This window comes from Anomalospiza imberbis, chromosome 7, assembly GCF_031753505.1.
Source record: "Anomalospiza imberbis isolate Cuckoo-Finch-1a 21T00152 chromosome 7, ASM3175350v1, whole genome shotgun sequence".
Lineage (NCBI taxonomy): Eukaryota > Metazoa > Chordata > Aves > Passeriformes > Viduidae > Anomalospiza > Anomalospiza imberbis.
Window position 1 is genome coordinate 13,307,221 of NC_089687.1, and position 15,251 is coordinate 13,322,471.

The 15,251-nt window shown below is 43.5% G+C and overlaps 1 protein-coding gene across 2 annotated transcripts in view; it reads left to right on the forward strand.

Annotated features, from left to right (window-relative positions):
• The first annotated feature begins 340 nt into the window (after positions 1–340).
• Positions 341–15,251, forward strand: part of CNTNAP5 (contactin associated protein family member 5) — a 268,110-nt gene continuing 253,199 nt past the window's right edge. Inside the window, exons 1-2 of one of the 2 annotated variants that reach the window (XM_068195457.1) lie at positions 341–443; positions 1,957–2,469. In XM_068195457.1, coding sequence (XP_068051558.1) covers positions 2,394–2,469 — 76 coding nt within the window. In that variant the 5' untranslated portion in view covers positions 341–443; positions 1,957–2,393. Of the gene's footprint in view, positions 444–1,182; positions 1,198–1,956; positions 2,470–15,251 lie in introns of those variants that run through there. The other variant, XM_068195458.1, reaches the window with a different exon arrangement.

A 15,251-nucleotide genomic window follows, 5' to 3' on the forward strand; every position in this document is an offset into this window, starting at 1 on the left:
CTGCAAGGTTGTGAGTGTGTCAAAGACTTGTATCTCTAGAGAAAACCCACTGTGATTTAAGATTTCTGATGTATTCTACTGCTTAGCTTTACTCAAGTGGTAGCTCTGGAAGCACTGCTAGCACTTCTAAAACTTGATCACTCACCTGAAAAAGTCAAGTTAATAGCATAATTTTCTCAGTACTCCAGCCTCCTGGCCTAATGCAGCAAAGCAATACTTAGTTCCTGGGCCAGAGTCACCAATTTTGATTGGTATGGAGAAGATGAGATGTTTCTGACTAGGATCAGAAAACATGAATAGGAGACCCTCTCTCTCCCCATCCACTGAGGGAAATGAGCAGAGCTCACTACCTTCAAAAATGGGCCTGCTCAGACACAAGGGTGTCTGTGCCCTTGCACAAAGCTCTCCTGGGTGATCAGTTTAATATCTCCACCAGGGCCTGTGTAAGGGAAAGCAGACACTTCATGTAGATGACTTAGCCTTGATCTGACTGCCACCCCTAATTTCCAAAATCTCATTCTGCTCAAGTGTAGAGCAACTGGGTCAGGTCTTTGCATGAGCAAAGATGAAACCTTGGTGTGTTCAGATGTGTTAGAAGTCAAACATTAAACACTTGTAGAGCTCATTAAGCTTTTAAGTTCTTCTTAAGTCTTAGTTTTGTCTGACTAAATCCTTTATAGACTCCGACTGAAAGCCTTGGTGCTAAGCAGTAACCTTCCTGTTTAACCTTGTATCACTTGTGTCACTTCCAACAACAGAAACTGAAATAATTAGGTCAATTTTTAAATGTGGACTTTTGCTTTCCAAGCTGACTACCTCTTTAAAGATAAGATGTCCCCCTGACACCTCTCTGGTATAGTTAGTGCGTAACAGCTAAGCACAATGTCTTTTCTCTACCCTCCTTGCTTTTTAAAATGAGGTTTACAGCACGCCAGCAATTTAAACTTCCGCTCTCCGCTGGCAGGTCGGGATGGCTTTGGGGAACAGTCTATTTCTTCTGATTATTCCTTGCCACTGTGAGAGATTATGGCTGAGCACCAGCGGCTTTCGAGCACCAGCGGCTTCCCCCTCCCCAGCCCCAAAGACGACCCAAACACACTCTCCTTGCAGATTACAGCGGAATCACTAATGCAATTTTGGCCTGACTGTGATGCAGCACTCTATTGATGTGGCGTGACGCCGCAGCAAAGCAGCAGGGTTAGACCTCGGCAGTGATTAAGCCGGAGTCCCTGGGCTCAGGTGTGCCTTCCCCCCGTGCGGCTGCGGGGCGGAGCGGGCCCGGCTCCGAGCGCTCCCACCGCCGGCGCGCACCCCGCCAGGGGAGGGCAGGATGCGTGTTCAGCTCTAGTTTCTTGTACACCCCTCGGGAAGATAATCCTGGCCTGTTCAGCTGCTGAGCGGTCGGGTAATCAATCAGTCAATCAGTCAGGAAATCTGATTTTTGCAAGCATCACCCTCGCCAGTCGGGAGGGGGGCACAGACCCTTGGTGCGGGTCCGCCGCGGGTGCGGGTCCGGGTCCGGGTCCGGGTCCGGGTCTGGGTCCAGGTCCGCTATCCCGGGGACCATGTTCCTCTTCAGGCCGAGGGCGCTAACGAGAGCTCCCCGTGTCACTTCTGGAAGCCCTGGGGCCACCTCTGATCGCCTTCTGGGAGGGCCAGGCAGGGAAGCTCTGGACCAGGCTTGACATAAGAGCAGGTGGAGCATCAGTCCCGTCCGAGGCTCATCCCCCCCACCCCCGGACGTGAGGCTGAGCCTCGGCAACGGGGCTGGGGCTCGTCGGGCTCTGTCGGCTCTGTACATGCCAGGATATCATGTATATTTTATGTATGTGTATATAACATATGTATTCATAAGCAAACAAACATCAGAGCCGGCGGATCTTTAAAATGTTCCAGCTACAGTGCTATCTAAAGGCGGGGGGGAAAGGAAGATTTAATTATTTTTTTTTCATCCAGGCATCTGATTTACTCCGTGACTCTGATGCTTATCAACAACGCGTGAAGATTGCAGTAAGGATCCTCCCTGGAAGGCGAGGAGGAGCAACTTCCAGGGGGCTGGGAGGAGGTGGAGTGCAGCGCAGCTCTCGCCTATAAGGAGGTGCCCAGCGAGCGGCTGGTGCTTCCCACCCAGCCGCTGCTCGCAAGGTGAATCGCTGTGGCGGCAGTCGGGGCAGCGGGCTCGGCTCGGGCACCACTACCGGCGTCTGGAGCGGCTCCTCCAAGGGCTGCGAAGAGTCCCCCGGCCGGCCCCGGCTTCCCTTCACCCGGAGTGCTTGGATGCTGTATGGAGTAAATGAGCGGAGGCAGAGCGAGCGCACAGAGGCTGAGAGGCGCTCGGAGACCGGGACCAGGGGAGACAGGCGGGCGGCTGGCTTCCCCCTCCGGGGCTGAAGATGGATTCCCGAGCCCTCGGGGGCTTCACTCTGCTGCTCTTCACTTTATGGCATCTGGGATTAACTGCAACAAATTGTGAGTTACGGGAGTGCGAGGAGTTGCCTGGGGTTGGGTCGGGGGCGGGAGGAAGAGATGGGGAGTAACTCTCGGAAAAAGGGGGTTATTGCGCCATGACCTCTGAGAAACTTAGCTCGGCTCCGCTTTGCTAATGGAGCTCAGAAATGCAAAGTTGGGGCCAGATGGAGGGACTGCTCTCCACCGTCCTGCAGGTGTGGATGTGGGAGTGAACGGGAGACGCTGGAGCCTGCGAGGAGCCGCTCGGGGTTTTCCGCGCGGTTTGTTGTCCTTCCGCTGGCTGCATCTTTTTGCGGTCGGTGGCCGCTATCGCCGTGCATCGGCTGCGGGCCACCGGCCGGGACGGGGCCGGGGTCGCGCCTCTGCCTGGCGGGGAGGGTCAGTCCTTCCGGCAGGGGCCGGGGGATGTCGTGATTTTGCGGGCGCAGCCTGGCTCCAGCCTGGCGGAGCGGCGCTAGTGGCGCTGAGCGTTTTCTCCTGGCCCGGCGGTGCCGTCGGTTCCCTGGGCGCTTCCCACGGGCGCGGCTGTGTCCCGGGGCGTGGTGCTCGCCCTTCCTGCTGCCCCACCATTTCCTGGCTGGGAAATCGCCGTTCCCCCTTTTTTTTTTCTCCCCGGGAGATCCGCTTGCAAGTTCGCCACGTATCTCTGCCGGCCCTGCGGGGTCGGTCCCCGCAGGCGGGAACATCCCTGGCCGCCGGGCTTTGCGGCGCTCCAGTGGGCGGGCAGCAGCGGCGGCTCTACGGGCGCGCTTGGGCGAGCCCGGTGCAGCCGGGTACCGGCGGTGCGGCGCTCCCTGGAGCGCAGAGCAGGCGGGGGTGCTCCGAGGGCTGCTCCCCGGGCTGCCGGCGGGGCTGGGAGCGCGGCTCCCGGCACGGCCTCCCCCGCCGCCCGTCGGGCGGAGCGGGGCGGGCGGGGGCGCGGCGGCCGCGAGAGGGCGCTGTTGCCCCGCCGGCGGCGCTGCCCCGGCCGAGCCCCGCGGGCAGCGCCGTCCGTCCGTCTGTCCGTCCGTCTGTCCGTCCGCCTCCTCCCAACAGCCCGGCCCGGCCTCTTTCCTCTTTCTTCTCTTTTCCTGTATATGTATTTTCCTCCTCTGTCTTTTTTTTTTTTTTTTTTTTTTTTTTTTTTTTTTTTAATTTCCAGTCAATTAAATCACGGTTAATACGTTTTAATATCGCTCGCGATTACTGAATGGCAGGCGATTTAAGGCTGAGGCTTGCCTTTACGGATGCGGCCATAAAGTTAATTCCTAACACTTAAAAAGAAACTCCGCGTTAATGAGTTTTACTATTTCACGGGTGACAGTTTAATTTCACAGTGCCAATAAACATTTCCATTGAATATGCGCTGCTTCCTAAATATTTAGGAGTCAATCTTAAAGCATGATGATCAATGGTTTTATTATACTGTACAGATTTTACTTATTCATTGAGCAATGAATTAGCATGGAATCAGCTGTAAGTGCTTTCCCAGGAGCTGAGTGAAAGAGCCTGTGAATCTGTAATAGCTGCAAGTTCCCTAGAAACCTCGTTAGATTTGCATGTGAAGATCTATGTGTGCTCGCACGGACCTCAATAATTGCACCCGGTATGAAAATTCATCACCTGCTTAAATAAATCATCTCCTTATGTCGGAGCTTGGGGAGGCTGTGCACTCTTACTCAGTTTTGGGCCAAGAAAGCTTATACATGGGCTAAAATATCAAAGCAGTATCCTGAAATATTTTCAAGTAACTGTATGAAAGTGCTGCTGCTTTAAAGGGTTACTGAGCTTCCAGGTGCCAGTAACCAAAGGAAATAACTGAATTCCACATGTGAGAAGCTTTGGTGCAGGCAACTGTCAGAAGCTTCTACTTGAAAGCCCAAAGGCAAATGGGAAGGTTGGGTTCTGCACCCTCCTCAATTTGAATACTTTGGCCAAAGGAGTTGCACTCGGATGCCAGTACTGGTATGCTCGCAATGATTTCAGCAGGTTTGTTTCTGACAGATTTTGTGAACAAGAACAAAACTGGGGACCGTATTTACATTTGAAAAGGACTATGCTTGGGAGTGGGGGTGAGAGTGCAGCTCATTTAATTTTCTTCCTAATATCTGACATGTCTTTAATCTAATTTGTTTTTTTCCTTACTTCTAAATTATAAAACTCTTAAAAATTATTATTTTCTCACTTACTTAATTTACTGTAAAATTAAAGTCCTGAGTAAGTAAGAATCTTCTCTGTCACTGAGATATTTGATTCTAATTTTCTCTTTGGTAATAGTTTTTAATTAAAGAAAGAATTGGTGAAGAAACTGCTTTGAAACACAGCTACAGGCTAGGGGTCAGTAGACATCATTAGAAAAATCAGAATTGCCAAATGCTAATAAAACATTAGATGTTCCTCCCACTTTGCATTTTGCAATCTTTTATTAAATTAGGTAAATAGAGTGGCAATCGGATTTCTCCCCAGGATACTAATTACTAGAAAATGAATAAATAGCCATGTATGTAACACTGAAAATGTGTTGCTTATGATGTCTGGGAGAACTGAAACTTCAGCATTTATCAGATAGACATGGAGACACAAAGCCTTGCCTGCTATATAACAAATTAGTTGCCCTTTAGCAGCATATTCTGTGATCTGAAAACATTAGTAGCTTTAAGTCTAGATTTGTTGAGCCCCCTTTTTTTTTTTTCCTACCTTTTTCATTTTAAAGTTGGAAGGAGGGAACAGTAGTAAAATAATGAAAGGAGATATGAACTCATGTTTTTCTTGAGCACTTTTCTATATCAGTTCAGGGCACAGCTGCAGAAAAGAATTGCAGGAGCCATTAGTGATCTTCCACCCAGTTTAGTGTTGTGTATCTTTAAAAATGTCCCCTAATGCTATTTTACACCTTATGCCTCCCTCCCCCTTAAATGTATCTTTCCTGACTGACTTTTCACACATGGCCTGAAAAGATGTAGCAGATTAAAACGCCTCCTGGTCAAGTGGCACCTTTTAACTCTCGTTGTGAAAGTTATTCTCAAATTATTACCTGTTTCTGTTCCAGAACACAGCTGCCTCTGCCACCTACAGCATCACTAACATTTATTATCCCTTTTCACCAGCACTTACTAGCTGATCGAGAGACTTTCAAACCTTTCACTTAAACCCAGTCATAAGTGTCAGTCAAAGCTGCAGAAATTCAATGTTTAGTAGAATGAGATAGTGTACTGAAGTTCTTGCAGAAATGTATGGTCAAGGTACAGTCCATTACTCTGCAGTAGATTTCCATGTGGCCTTACAGGACACATCTGTCTTTAATAATTCTGTTCAGTTAAAAATAGGCAACGTGTGTCTGTTTTTTTTAGTATTTTGAAAAAATACTAAAGAAAATGCAATTTTTTTGGCATGGAAGTTATATATTTTATTTATTTATTTATTTTAGGCAACCAGTGTTCACTCTGATTTTAGCCTTCTTTTCTCTGCAGTGGTGATAATTTTGCAAGAGTCAGCCAAGTGTAAGTGAAAACTTACAGGAGCAAATCTGACTGTGGATATTTGAGGCCATCAAGATAAGGAGGGTGTGTTTGGGATTTATGTAACATCACAAATGAGACCCTTTGTATCAACTGTGGCAAAGGTAAAAGGTCTCTTAAACAGTGACCTTTTTATTCGTGTGGTCAGAAATGCTAAGTTTGAAAAGCTGTGCTGAAATAAGGTAGAATATTGATCGTTGGTTTGTGCCTTGTGTGCTTGCAGGCTGAGTAAAGAGCATCAGATAAATCTCAGGCTTTTCCTCTGCCTCCAGAACTTAAATATTCTTAACAAGAGAATAATGTTCAGACATGCCTTTCTCCTCTTAGTTTCTTACAGGGGAGGGGCAGAACACAAATGTTAGCTTTTTCATGCCTTCAGATGTATCAATGGAGAAATAGTCCAAAGCAATGAAATTTCCTGAGAGAAAAGCTGTGAATGTCCCACAGCTGGTGGGTGCCTCCTTTGCATACCTGTCAGTATCTAGCTTTCAATCCCTTGGACTCAATTAGCACTTTTTGGCTGTGAATCAGTCTCAAGATGGTCATTCCATGGACTACAAAGGTTTTTGGATTCTGCATCCACCAGGCAGATGGCATTGCCAGCTACAGCAATCCATCCAGGGTTATTATCTCAGCATCCAGTACATTATCTGCTTGGACATTTTCTTTTTTTTTTTTTTTTTTTCCCTCTTAATGTCATGCAAATACAGCAGGTTTTTCCTTATAAATTAACGGCAAGAACAATTTGTTTTCAAATGTGTTTGGTACATTTGTACAAAGTATAGACTTCAAGTGTAAAGTATGGTGGGTAGAACAACCTACATGTGAAGCTCTCCCTGCACCTGCCATGTACAGGCTTCTGCCAGCACTCCAGTCCGTGTAGGACTGGTGAAGTTTAAGTACTGTAATCATTCTTTTACCAATGGGAAACTGAAGGTGTGTATATAAACAAGAGATGAATGTACAATCAATGTGAGAATCCAAGTAGGTAAAATAAAGCCTTAGGGGTCAATTGAGTTGATCCCATCTGGCATGGTTGTGTCCTATTCTCTGTTGTAAATTCATATTCATATTTGCTATATGTAGTAGTTTCTAAATCCATAGACTAGCCTCATTTCCTCTTCCCCTCCTTCTCCTTTCTCTGCTGCTATTTGAAGTAAGTTGAGTTTGGATATCTGAAAACTGAAATAAATAGGAATCTGAAAGCAGTGGGAGTGTGAGGTAGCTTTTATTTATTTTTATCCCCCAAAATGGATTTTCTGTAGATATGACAGGTTTCAACTCTATTGGCAAACTTGAATTACAGTCTTACCTACCCCCTCCTCTGAAAGAGACACAAGGGGAGAAACAGGATGGAAAGGTGTATGTGCCAGCTCACACGTGCCAGGCTCTCTTTCTATCTTCTTCCCTTTTGCCTACCAGCCTCCAGAATCCTACCAAGGATTCCTGGGCTGTCTGTACAGGGCACCAGGTAACCTGCTGTGCCTTTTTTTTCCTTTTTTTTTTTTTTTTTTTAAATAATAAAGAACTCTGCTGTGTTTTTCCACTCTCAGAATTAGAGGAATGATATTCTAGTTCTGTAGCATCTACATTTTCAGTTTTCTTTGGCCTTACTGATACAAATATTGTCTCTGTAGAATATAGTTCCTGCTGGACTCATCTCTTCTGGGTCTGTGCAAAAGAGAAAAGAACTGGTAGATTTGTATGAACACTTTCCTTCTTCTTTCAGTGAAGTCTTTAAGGGACATGAACTGGGTTTCTTCTGCTTTTAACTAAGCTCCCTCTGCTCAAACTAAGAGAAAGAGGAAGAGAATAATATAATAATGATATAATAAAGGTTTAAAATCACAGGCAGTTCTGGAAGGTTTTGAAGGCATCACTTGGTAAGGCAGAAGGCATCAATAGACATTTTGTCATGTCTGTAGAGTTAGAGAAAAACAGTATTTTTAATTTTTCTTGTTACACAGTGCTGGGCTGATAAAATTGATTATTAATTTCCTTGTATTAATGTTGTCACTGATTTTTTTTTTTCTTTTAAGTGCCCTGTGCAGGTTCTCTGGGGCTAGTAATACTATTTCTTCTCTAGATGACTGCAACTGATATTGTAAATGATGAAAGTAATTCAATATAGAACTTAGAGGGGAAAAAAAAGATGGCAAAGCACAGATCTTCGTATTTTTAATTATCTGCTCTGTTAAGCAGCTAAAAAAAAATAGGTAGTTCATAGTGTGGTGATCTAACTGCCCTTCTACACAGATATAATTTGATATATGCAAAAAATATTTAATGCTTTAGCTGGTATTTTCTCAAAAAATAAAGGACGGTAGCTTAGTAAAGGGAGGGCATGAAGCCATTTGTAAATGTCATGAAGGATCTTGCTTCATCTGTATTCTAGAGGAGAAATCCCATTTTTCTAGCTGTGTTTTTCCTTTGCATCATGCTAGCTCTTTCTCTATGTTCTTACAAACATATGCTGGAACTTGGATAACTTGGTTCATCTCCTGCAGAACTTTGTGCCCAGAGATTATCATACAAGTTCAGAATATAGCAATGGAAGTCTGTATGAGCCCACCTCTCTACAATACCAAATGGGCATTAGAGTCTGTCGCCTCAGGCGGTGTTTACGTTTTATACTCAAAATTACATGTACCATATTTACAATATTGTGCCAATACCTATCATCTATGTTAGACAGTGTGTCTCTACCTTAAACCAATAGAAAAGTGTCACCATCACACCAAGACATGGAGGACAAGAAGAAGGCGAAGAAGGCTAGGACACGCCCAAATCCCTCCATCTTGTACTCCTGAATCACATTCTAAAAACCCTAAAACTCCACTTTTTCACCCTGTGTCAACTCACCTATTGCATTACTCAAACCCTTGTGGCTTGTAATTCCTCATACAGAGTTGGCAAACTTTTGCATGGGCTAGAATTGAAGTCACAGGTGTTTTTGACTTCGTGCCAAGGTCTTGGAGCCCCCTGCTAGGGTCTTGAGACAGCCAGGGCAGCCAGAGGGGTGTCCTGGACTCTGATAGAGTCTGGGTTCTTACATTCATTCTCTTTTGTTGTATTTTGTAACCTGTCAATTAGAGGCCTTCAGAGCTGATCTTTTGGGTTTTTTTGAATGTACAATTGTAGTACCTAAACTGAAAATAAAGTGCAGAGCACAAAGTGGAAATGGCAGGTTTTATTTTATCCAGTGTTTCTGTACCATAATAAAGGCCTCTCTAACTTTGCATTCTCTAATGCAACACCAGGGATCTCAACCTGTGTAGTCCTTGAATAATCCAGTTACCATGAGTGTGCTGCAGCCAGAACAACAGCATGTAATGAATTCATGGACATCTGTGATAAAAAATTTCTTTCTTCTATGGCAGAAGTTGTCTGTGGAAATAATTTTGGCAGAAAGATGCTTGTCTACTCTTTTTCAAACATACATGGAGTTGGAGACTTTTTTTGTGGTTGAGAAGAAGAAAAAGTGTTAGAAAAAAAAGTCAAGAAATTGTTCACGTCACAAAAGGAGAACTAGTCTCTTCTCTATCAGTGGCAGCCCACCTTTTGTCCTCATTTTGCACATGCCAGATCAGAGAGGGGTGAGGCGTGGAATCGGAGCCCTGTGTGCTGGTGTGTAGCAGGTATGAGGAAGCTTCTTGTGAACCCTCAGTTTGAGCCTGGTGAAACAGGCTTTGGATAACAGCAGCTTAACAATTTGTTTTTATGTGAATGGAGATTATCCAAGTAACTAAATTTAAAGTAGCATCCAGCACTACTGTGACTCATGGTCTGGAGGGTGTTTCAGCTCCACGATTGTGCTGATGTGCTTGTATTGGAACAGGTAGCCCAGATTCCTGATAGAGACTGGCTTATCAATGAGTAGGATGTAGGTGCTGGAGGTTTGCTCGGAAGTCTCTGTCACTCCCTCCTGTCTTAGTCAGCATCCAGCACGTTACACCAGTGATAAACTTGTAAAATGCCTTCACTGTTCCCATGCTGGACAATACAACTCTGAATTTGAGGTTAAGGGGTATTTTTAATGAGCATCACTGTTAGGTGAATTCCTAAGAGCAGTAACAAGAAAAAGCTAACTTTGCAATTGCTCAGTGAATATCACTCAAGACTATAAAAGGCTTTTAGTAGCTGGTGTTAATGTACTCTTTTCCAAACTGCTAATTGCTTTGGATCTGTGATGTCTTTATGGCATGAAGAGCATTGAGTTGCAGTGAGACGCATGGCATTCCGTTCAGCTTGGTACTTGAAAATACTCAAAAGATATTCAGCAACAACCACAGCAGTGGAAGCTGCAAAGAATAACTGGTATCATTCTGAGGAATGTTTCTCTTTTGACATTGGCAGTTAGGGTTCAGCACAGAGCCCCAGCGCATGAAACAGAATGGTGTTCAATGCTAACCACCGTGGCACTGCAGCAATTGGACAGGGAAGGAAACAAATGTGTTTTCCTTCTATCTTTTATTGTGTGTATTGAGAAAGATTGAGTGTTGACCCTTAGGAATTCTGGGGCATAAATTTTTCTTCTAAAAACTATTCAGTGCACTGTGTTGCCAATAAAGTAGTAAATAATAATAATAATTTTCAAATGGGTAGAATCCTCTCTTTGTTCCCAGCTGGGCAATAAGGAGTTGATAAATTCTGTACTGCCTGGATAAGAATTGGCTTGTTCCATTTACTGCTCTAAATGGTGAAGCATTGTTCCTCGATGACAATGGTTCTTCACTGATGACAGCTCGTCAGCATTTCAGGAACAGAGATAAATGCCTTGTGATCTATGCTACCAGTGACACATCTGTAGTCATTCCCATAACAATTCAGTGATGTCTTTATGTTTGGGCATCAGTTGCCCCCACTTAGGATGTAGATACTGAGCCACTGCTCTCTGTTCTCCTCCTAGGTCATAAAAGCAATCTGATGGGCATTAATATATAATTTTCTTTCTTCTCTTCATACAAATTTGTCTTTGGAGCAGGAGGAGAAATGGCGTGTTCTAACTGGAGAATATGTGTTGTGACCATAAAATTATACAAAAGGAGCAGGAGAAGGAGTCTGGGGTGTTCAGGCAAAGAGAGGAGCTCACGGAGAATGTTCTTCCAGTTTCCTATTACCAGTGGCAGCTTCCTAATGCACTCAGTGAAGAGGTCTAAATTAATGGTCCAAGTGAGTCATCAGTGAACCCTTAGTGGGAGCACATTCATTTGTAGTAATCAGGATTGATTTATGAATAGGACAAAAGGGACCAAATAAGATGTGAAAATGCATGTTGTAGATGTATTTTTTCCCTTGATGAATAATTCATCCTCTCCTAGTATCCATGAAAACAAAAACACTGTGCACATAAAAACCCATTTAAAAAGTTAATCCCACAAATGGCTGAACATGGAGAAAATCAGCTTTTGTTTTAAAAGGTAGATTTTCTCAAATCTTCTCTAATTTGATTTGCCTGTGGGGTATAATTTAAGTCAAACAAGGTGGCAGCATTACTTGCTATATAAAGGTCTAAACATTTAATAGATTTTGATAAACACCTGCCCCCCAGGATAAAGAGCTAAGGAATGCTCATTTTCCACTGTGCGGAGGGTAAGCTAAACCAAATAGAAATGGCAAACACAATGGAGAAGGAGCTTCTGTTCACAGGATATGGTCCTCCAGACCTGGCCTTGGGAGAAATTGCATAAGTGCACCTACATAATCCTATAAATCCTAAATCTTAGTAATTCTGCACAAACGACCTCAAATGAAAATGATGGAGGCTTTTTAGTGACTCTAAAGTCTCATGGTCTTCACATGCCTGTGAAAACACTAAGTGAGCCTTTCTTGGGCAGAGCACATGCTCTGGAACATGCTGTGATGTGTGTATTCACATGATCCTGGTGGCCATCTGCCCCTCTCCTCCTGGATGGGCATGTCAGTGGGGAGGAGAGATCAGTGCCCCTAGGGAGGAGAGATCAGTGCCCCTACAGGGACTGGTGCTCCAGTGGAGCCCAGGTGCTCTGTGTAAAGCTACATAGGAAATCTCTGGAAAAACAGAATATGAACTTGAGTGTGTTGGATTCTAGGTGGGCTCTTTACCCCTAGGCTGCCCAATCCTTGGTGCACCTCCTATGTCAACACCAAACAGAGCATCAGAAAGAAGGGAGAAACCTTACATAGAAAGAACATTGCCATTGGATTGCTTTCCAGCTGCCCCCGAAAGTTCAGAGGGGCTGGTTTGTGTTGTTTTACTATTTTTAATTTTGTAGGAAGATAGTTTGCATTTTAATTTTAGAGGAAGAGCCTCCTTCAGCAACCCTGAGGAAGATTAAACAGCTATGGCATTTTTCACAGAGACTGTTTGTTTGGAAAAGAAAATGAAAATTTGATGAATTTCAGTCAGATGTAGCTTGCAGCATTCAAATATTTATGGATTATCAAATTCCCTTTTCCCAGCTCTGCTTCTTAAGTACAGAGCTCATCTTATATGTAATATTAATTCTCATTATTCTTAGACAGTTATTCATTGAATTCTTGAGCAGACTCAGTTCATCTAGGACCTGGTCTAAATTTCAAGAAAATTAAGGCAATGACTTGTACTTGAATTTCAGATCATCTTTTCCTCAGAAGCCTGTTCATTCAGCATGCAGATCCCTTTTATTGTTCTCCTGCAAAGTTTATTTTTCCTTAAAATCTGTCTGCCAATGTATGCAATACAAGTTGTGTTTGTACCCGTCAGCAGTGGGAAAAACTATTCTTTTTCCCAATGGTTTCTTTTGAGCTCCTCATTTGAGAGTGAGTTGACCTGTTCTGTTGTCACATTCTGTGCCACCCTTGTATGCAACTTACTGAAAATACAGTTAGTTAAAGTTGCACATCCTTTTGCACACTTCTTTGCATTTTTTATCAACAATTGCTCTATTTTCAGAACTCTCCCGTTCTTTTGAGTTGAATACACTCCACTGTAATACATAGGATTACACTGTGATAGCAGCGTTTTACAAGCATTACAGAAAACATTTTAGGTGTTCAGAAAAGCTGATAGTCCAATGGTATTTCTTCCTGGCAAATATCAGCTCATGGTGCTGATGCTCCTGGGTCCACAGATGAGAATTTTTTTCCTAGAAAACACATAGGTAGCTTTTTATTAGTTATGTTAGGTACATGTGCTTGCTAAATTACTAATGTTAAACATTTTAACTATAAAATTAACTAATTTTTTTTTTTTTGCAAATTATAAACTATTTTCCTTTGAAACCTATGCTTGGTAGCTGGTTCTGTTTTCTGGGGCCTCCTCCAGAGAGACTGCACATGAGTCAAAGCAGTCTCTTTAGTGCTCCATTAGGAGTTGGGATTACAAACTCCTTCACATGCCCACATTCATAACCAAGTGTTTGCAAATGCCCAGACTGTTTTTCAGACAAGCAGTGGGGATGTACTTTTCATCTGTGCTTTTGCATAGGAGCTGTGGCTGGCTTTGTTAGATGAGGCCAACCTGTACAAAGGAAGTTGCTTCCTTCCTTGAGACCTCAACAGGAGACAGAAAGAAAAGACCTGCTCGCTGAACACAAGTCATTTTTTCATTTAAACTTGTAAGGAGGTGGTGTCACCTGCCATGACTCATCCCATTTCACCACAAATACGTGTTATTTCACTTGCCTTGACAGCCTTGATCCAAACATCACCAGTTTTGCCGTTGGTCCAGGTATTAATGGCTTCTGTGAATTAAATAAGGAAATCCTGATTTGAAAACCTTTCTCTGATAGCAAGCAGACAATGAGTCAGAGCTATAAGAGAACAGATTTTCCTCCTACCCTCTCCATCTTGCACCCATCCTAACCTTAGCAGAATCTGATTTATAGAGACTGGGCTTTTTTTCAATTTCATCTAATTAGCACAGACACTGAGGTCAGTATTCTAACACCTGACAGACTTTACCAGGGTACACCACAATTACAAGTGAAATTATCTGTTTTTTTGCTGCACTGAAAAATGTAGCATGTGAAAATTAACATAGTCCTCCTAACTGTTAGGATGAAAGTGTGGGTGTTAAGGAAGAGGCACCTTCTTCAAATTTGCAAGGCCTGGGCTTGATGCTTGACTTTTTGAAAGCTTTCCCAGGCATCATTAGGTGATGTGCATAATTGTTTTGAGCTTGAGTTTACCTGTTCTATTTCATTAGGGCTAAATGTTCATGTGTATGCAGACTTTCACCTGCCAACAGGGGCTGGAGAAAGAGGTTCTTCTGCTAGGCAGTAACTTAATATAAGCAATAATGCTTCTTTTAAAATTCCCAACTGCGTCCATGAGTAATGGAGTCTCCAAACCGACGTGATTGTGCTGTCCCTTTCTAGTGGGGTCAGCATGCAGAAACTTTAACAGGGTCTGGATGTAAATTGGTAATTATGAAGTCTTCACTTGGAGAGCTTTGGGCTCGTTGGCTGACAACAAGCAAAACATCTTTTTTGAGCAGTGTGTCCTTCCAGTCATTTCTATGTGGCATGCAGGTAGAGCTGACTTGCATCTCCCTATGAGAGCATGTAAGTGTGCACCAAGTTGCTTGCCTGGATACGAAACTAAAATTTTGTGATGAAAATGATGCATTCATATAAAATTGAAGAATAGTATCAGTTAAATATAGTTATAAAATACCGTCCTAAGATAGACAGAAGACCTGCACAAGAGAAGGGCTATCCCTTTTATTTCTTACATTAAGGGAAATTATAATCTTAGCTTAGAGCAAATTCAGAGCAAATCTATAAAGTCATGTTCAAGCTAAGCTTTGTAAATTCAAAGACATGCACTTATTTCAGTGTTCAGGCAGGGAGAAAAACAGTTCACAGCTGGAAATGCCTGTTTGTCTCTTCCACGAGATGCACAGAGAAGGGTAATTGATTTAGACTACTTCAGGACAGGAATGGGTTTTCTGTGTTAGCGAGTGTGAAGCACAAGTTCTTTATCCTAGTGGGGGGATCTCTTTATGCCAGTGATAACAGCAAAGTCTCTGCTCTGAAGGCTCTGTATGAATGCAAATGTATATTCTGCTTCTTTGTCAAATTTGTATATCACTGACTGGTGGCAGTCTTTAAAGCTAGTTTGACGGGAACATCCAGACCTTTGTAGTCTGGAACTAGTAAACTAAACCTTCAGCTCTCAAGGAATGAGAAGTTTTTTTGGCATAGTCCTTAACTAAGAAACAGGAAACTCACTCAGCTGATATTGAAGGTAAGAGTTCAGTAGTTTTAGATATCCACCATCCATATATTTGTATTTTCTTCAGCTAGGAAATAATGGTGATGG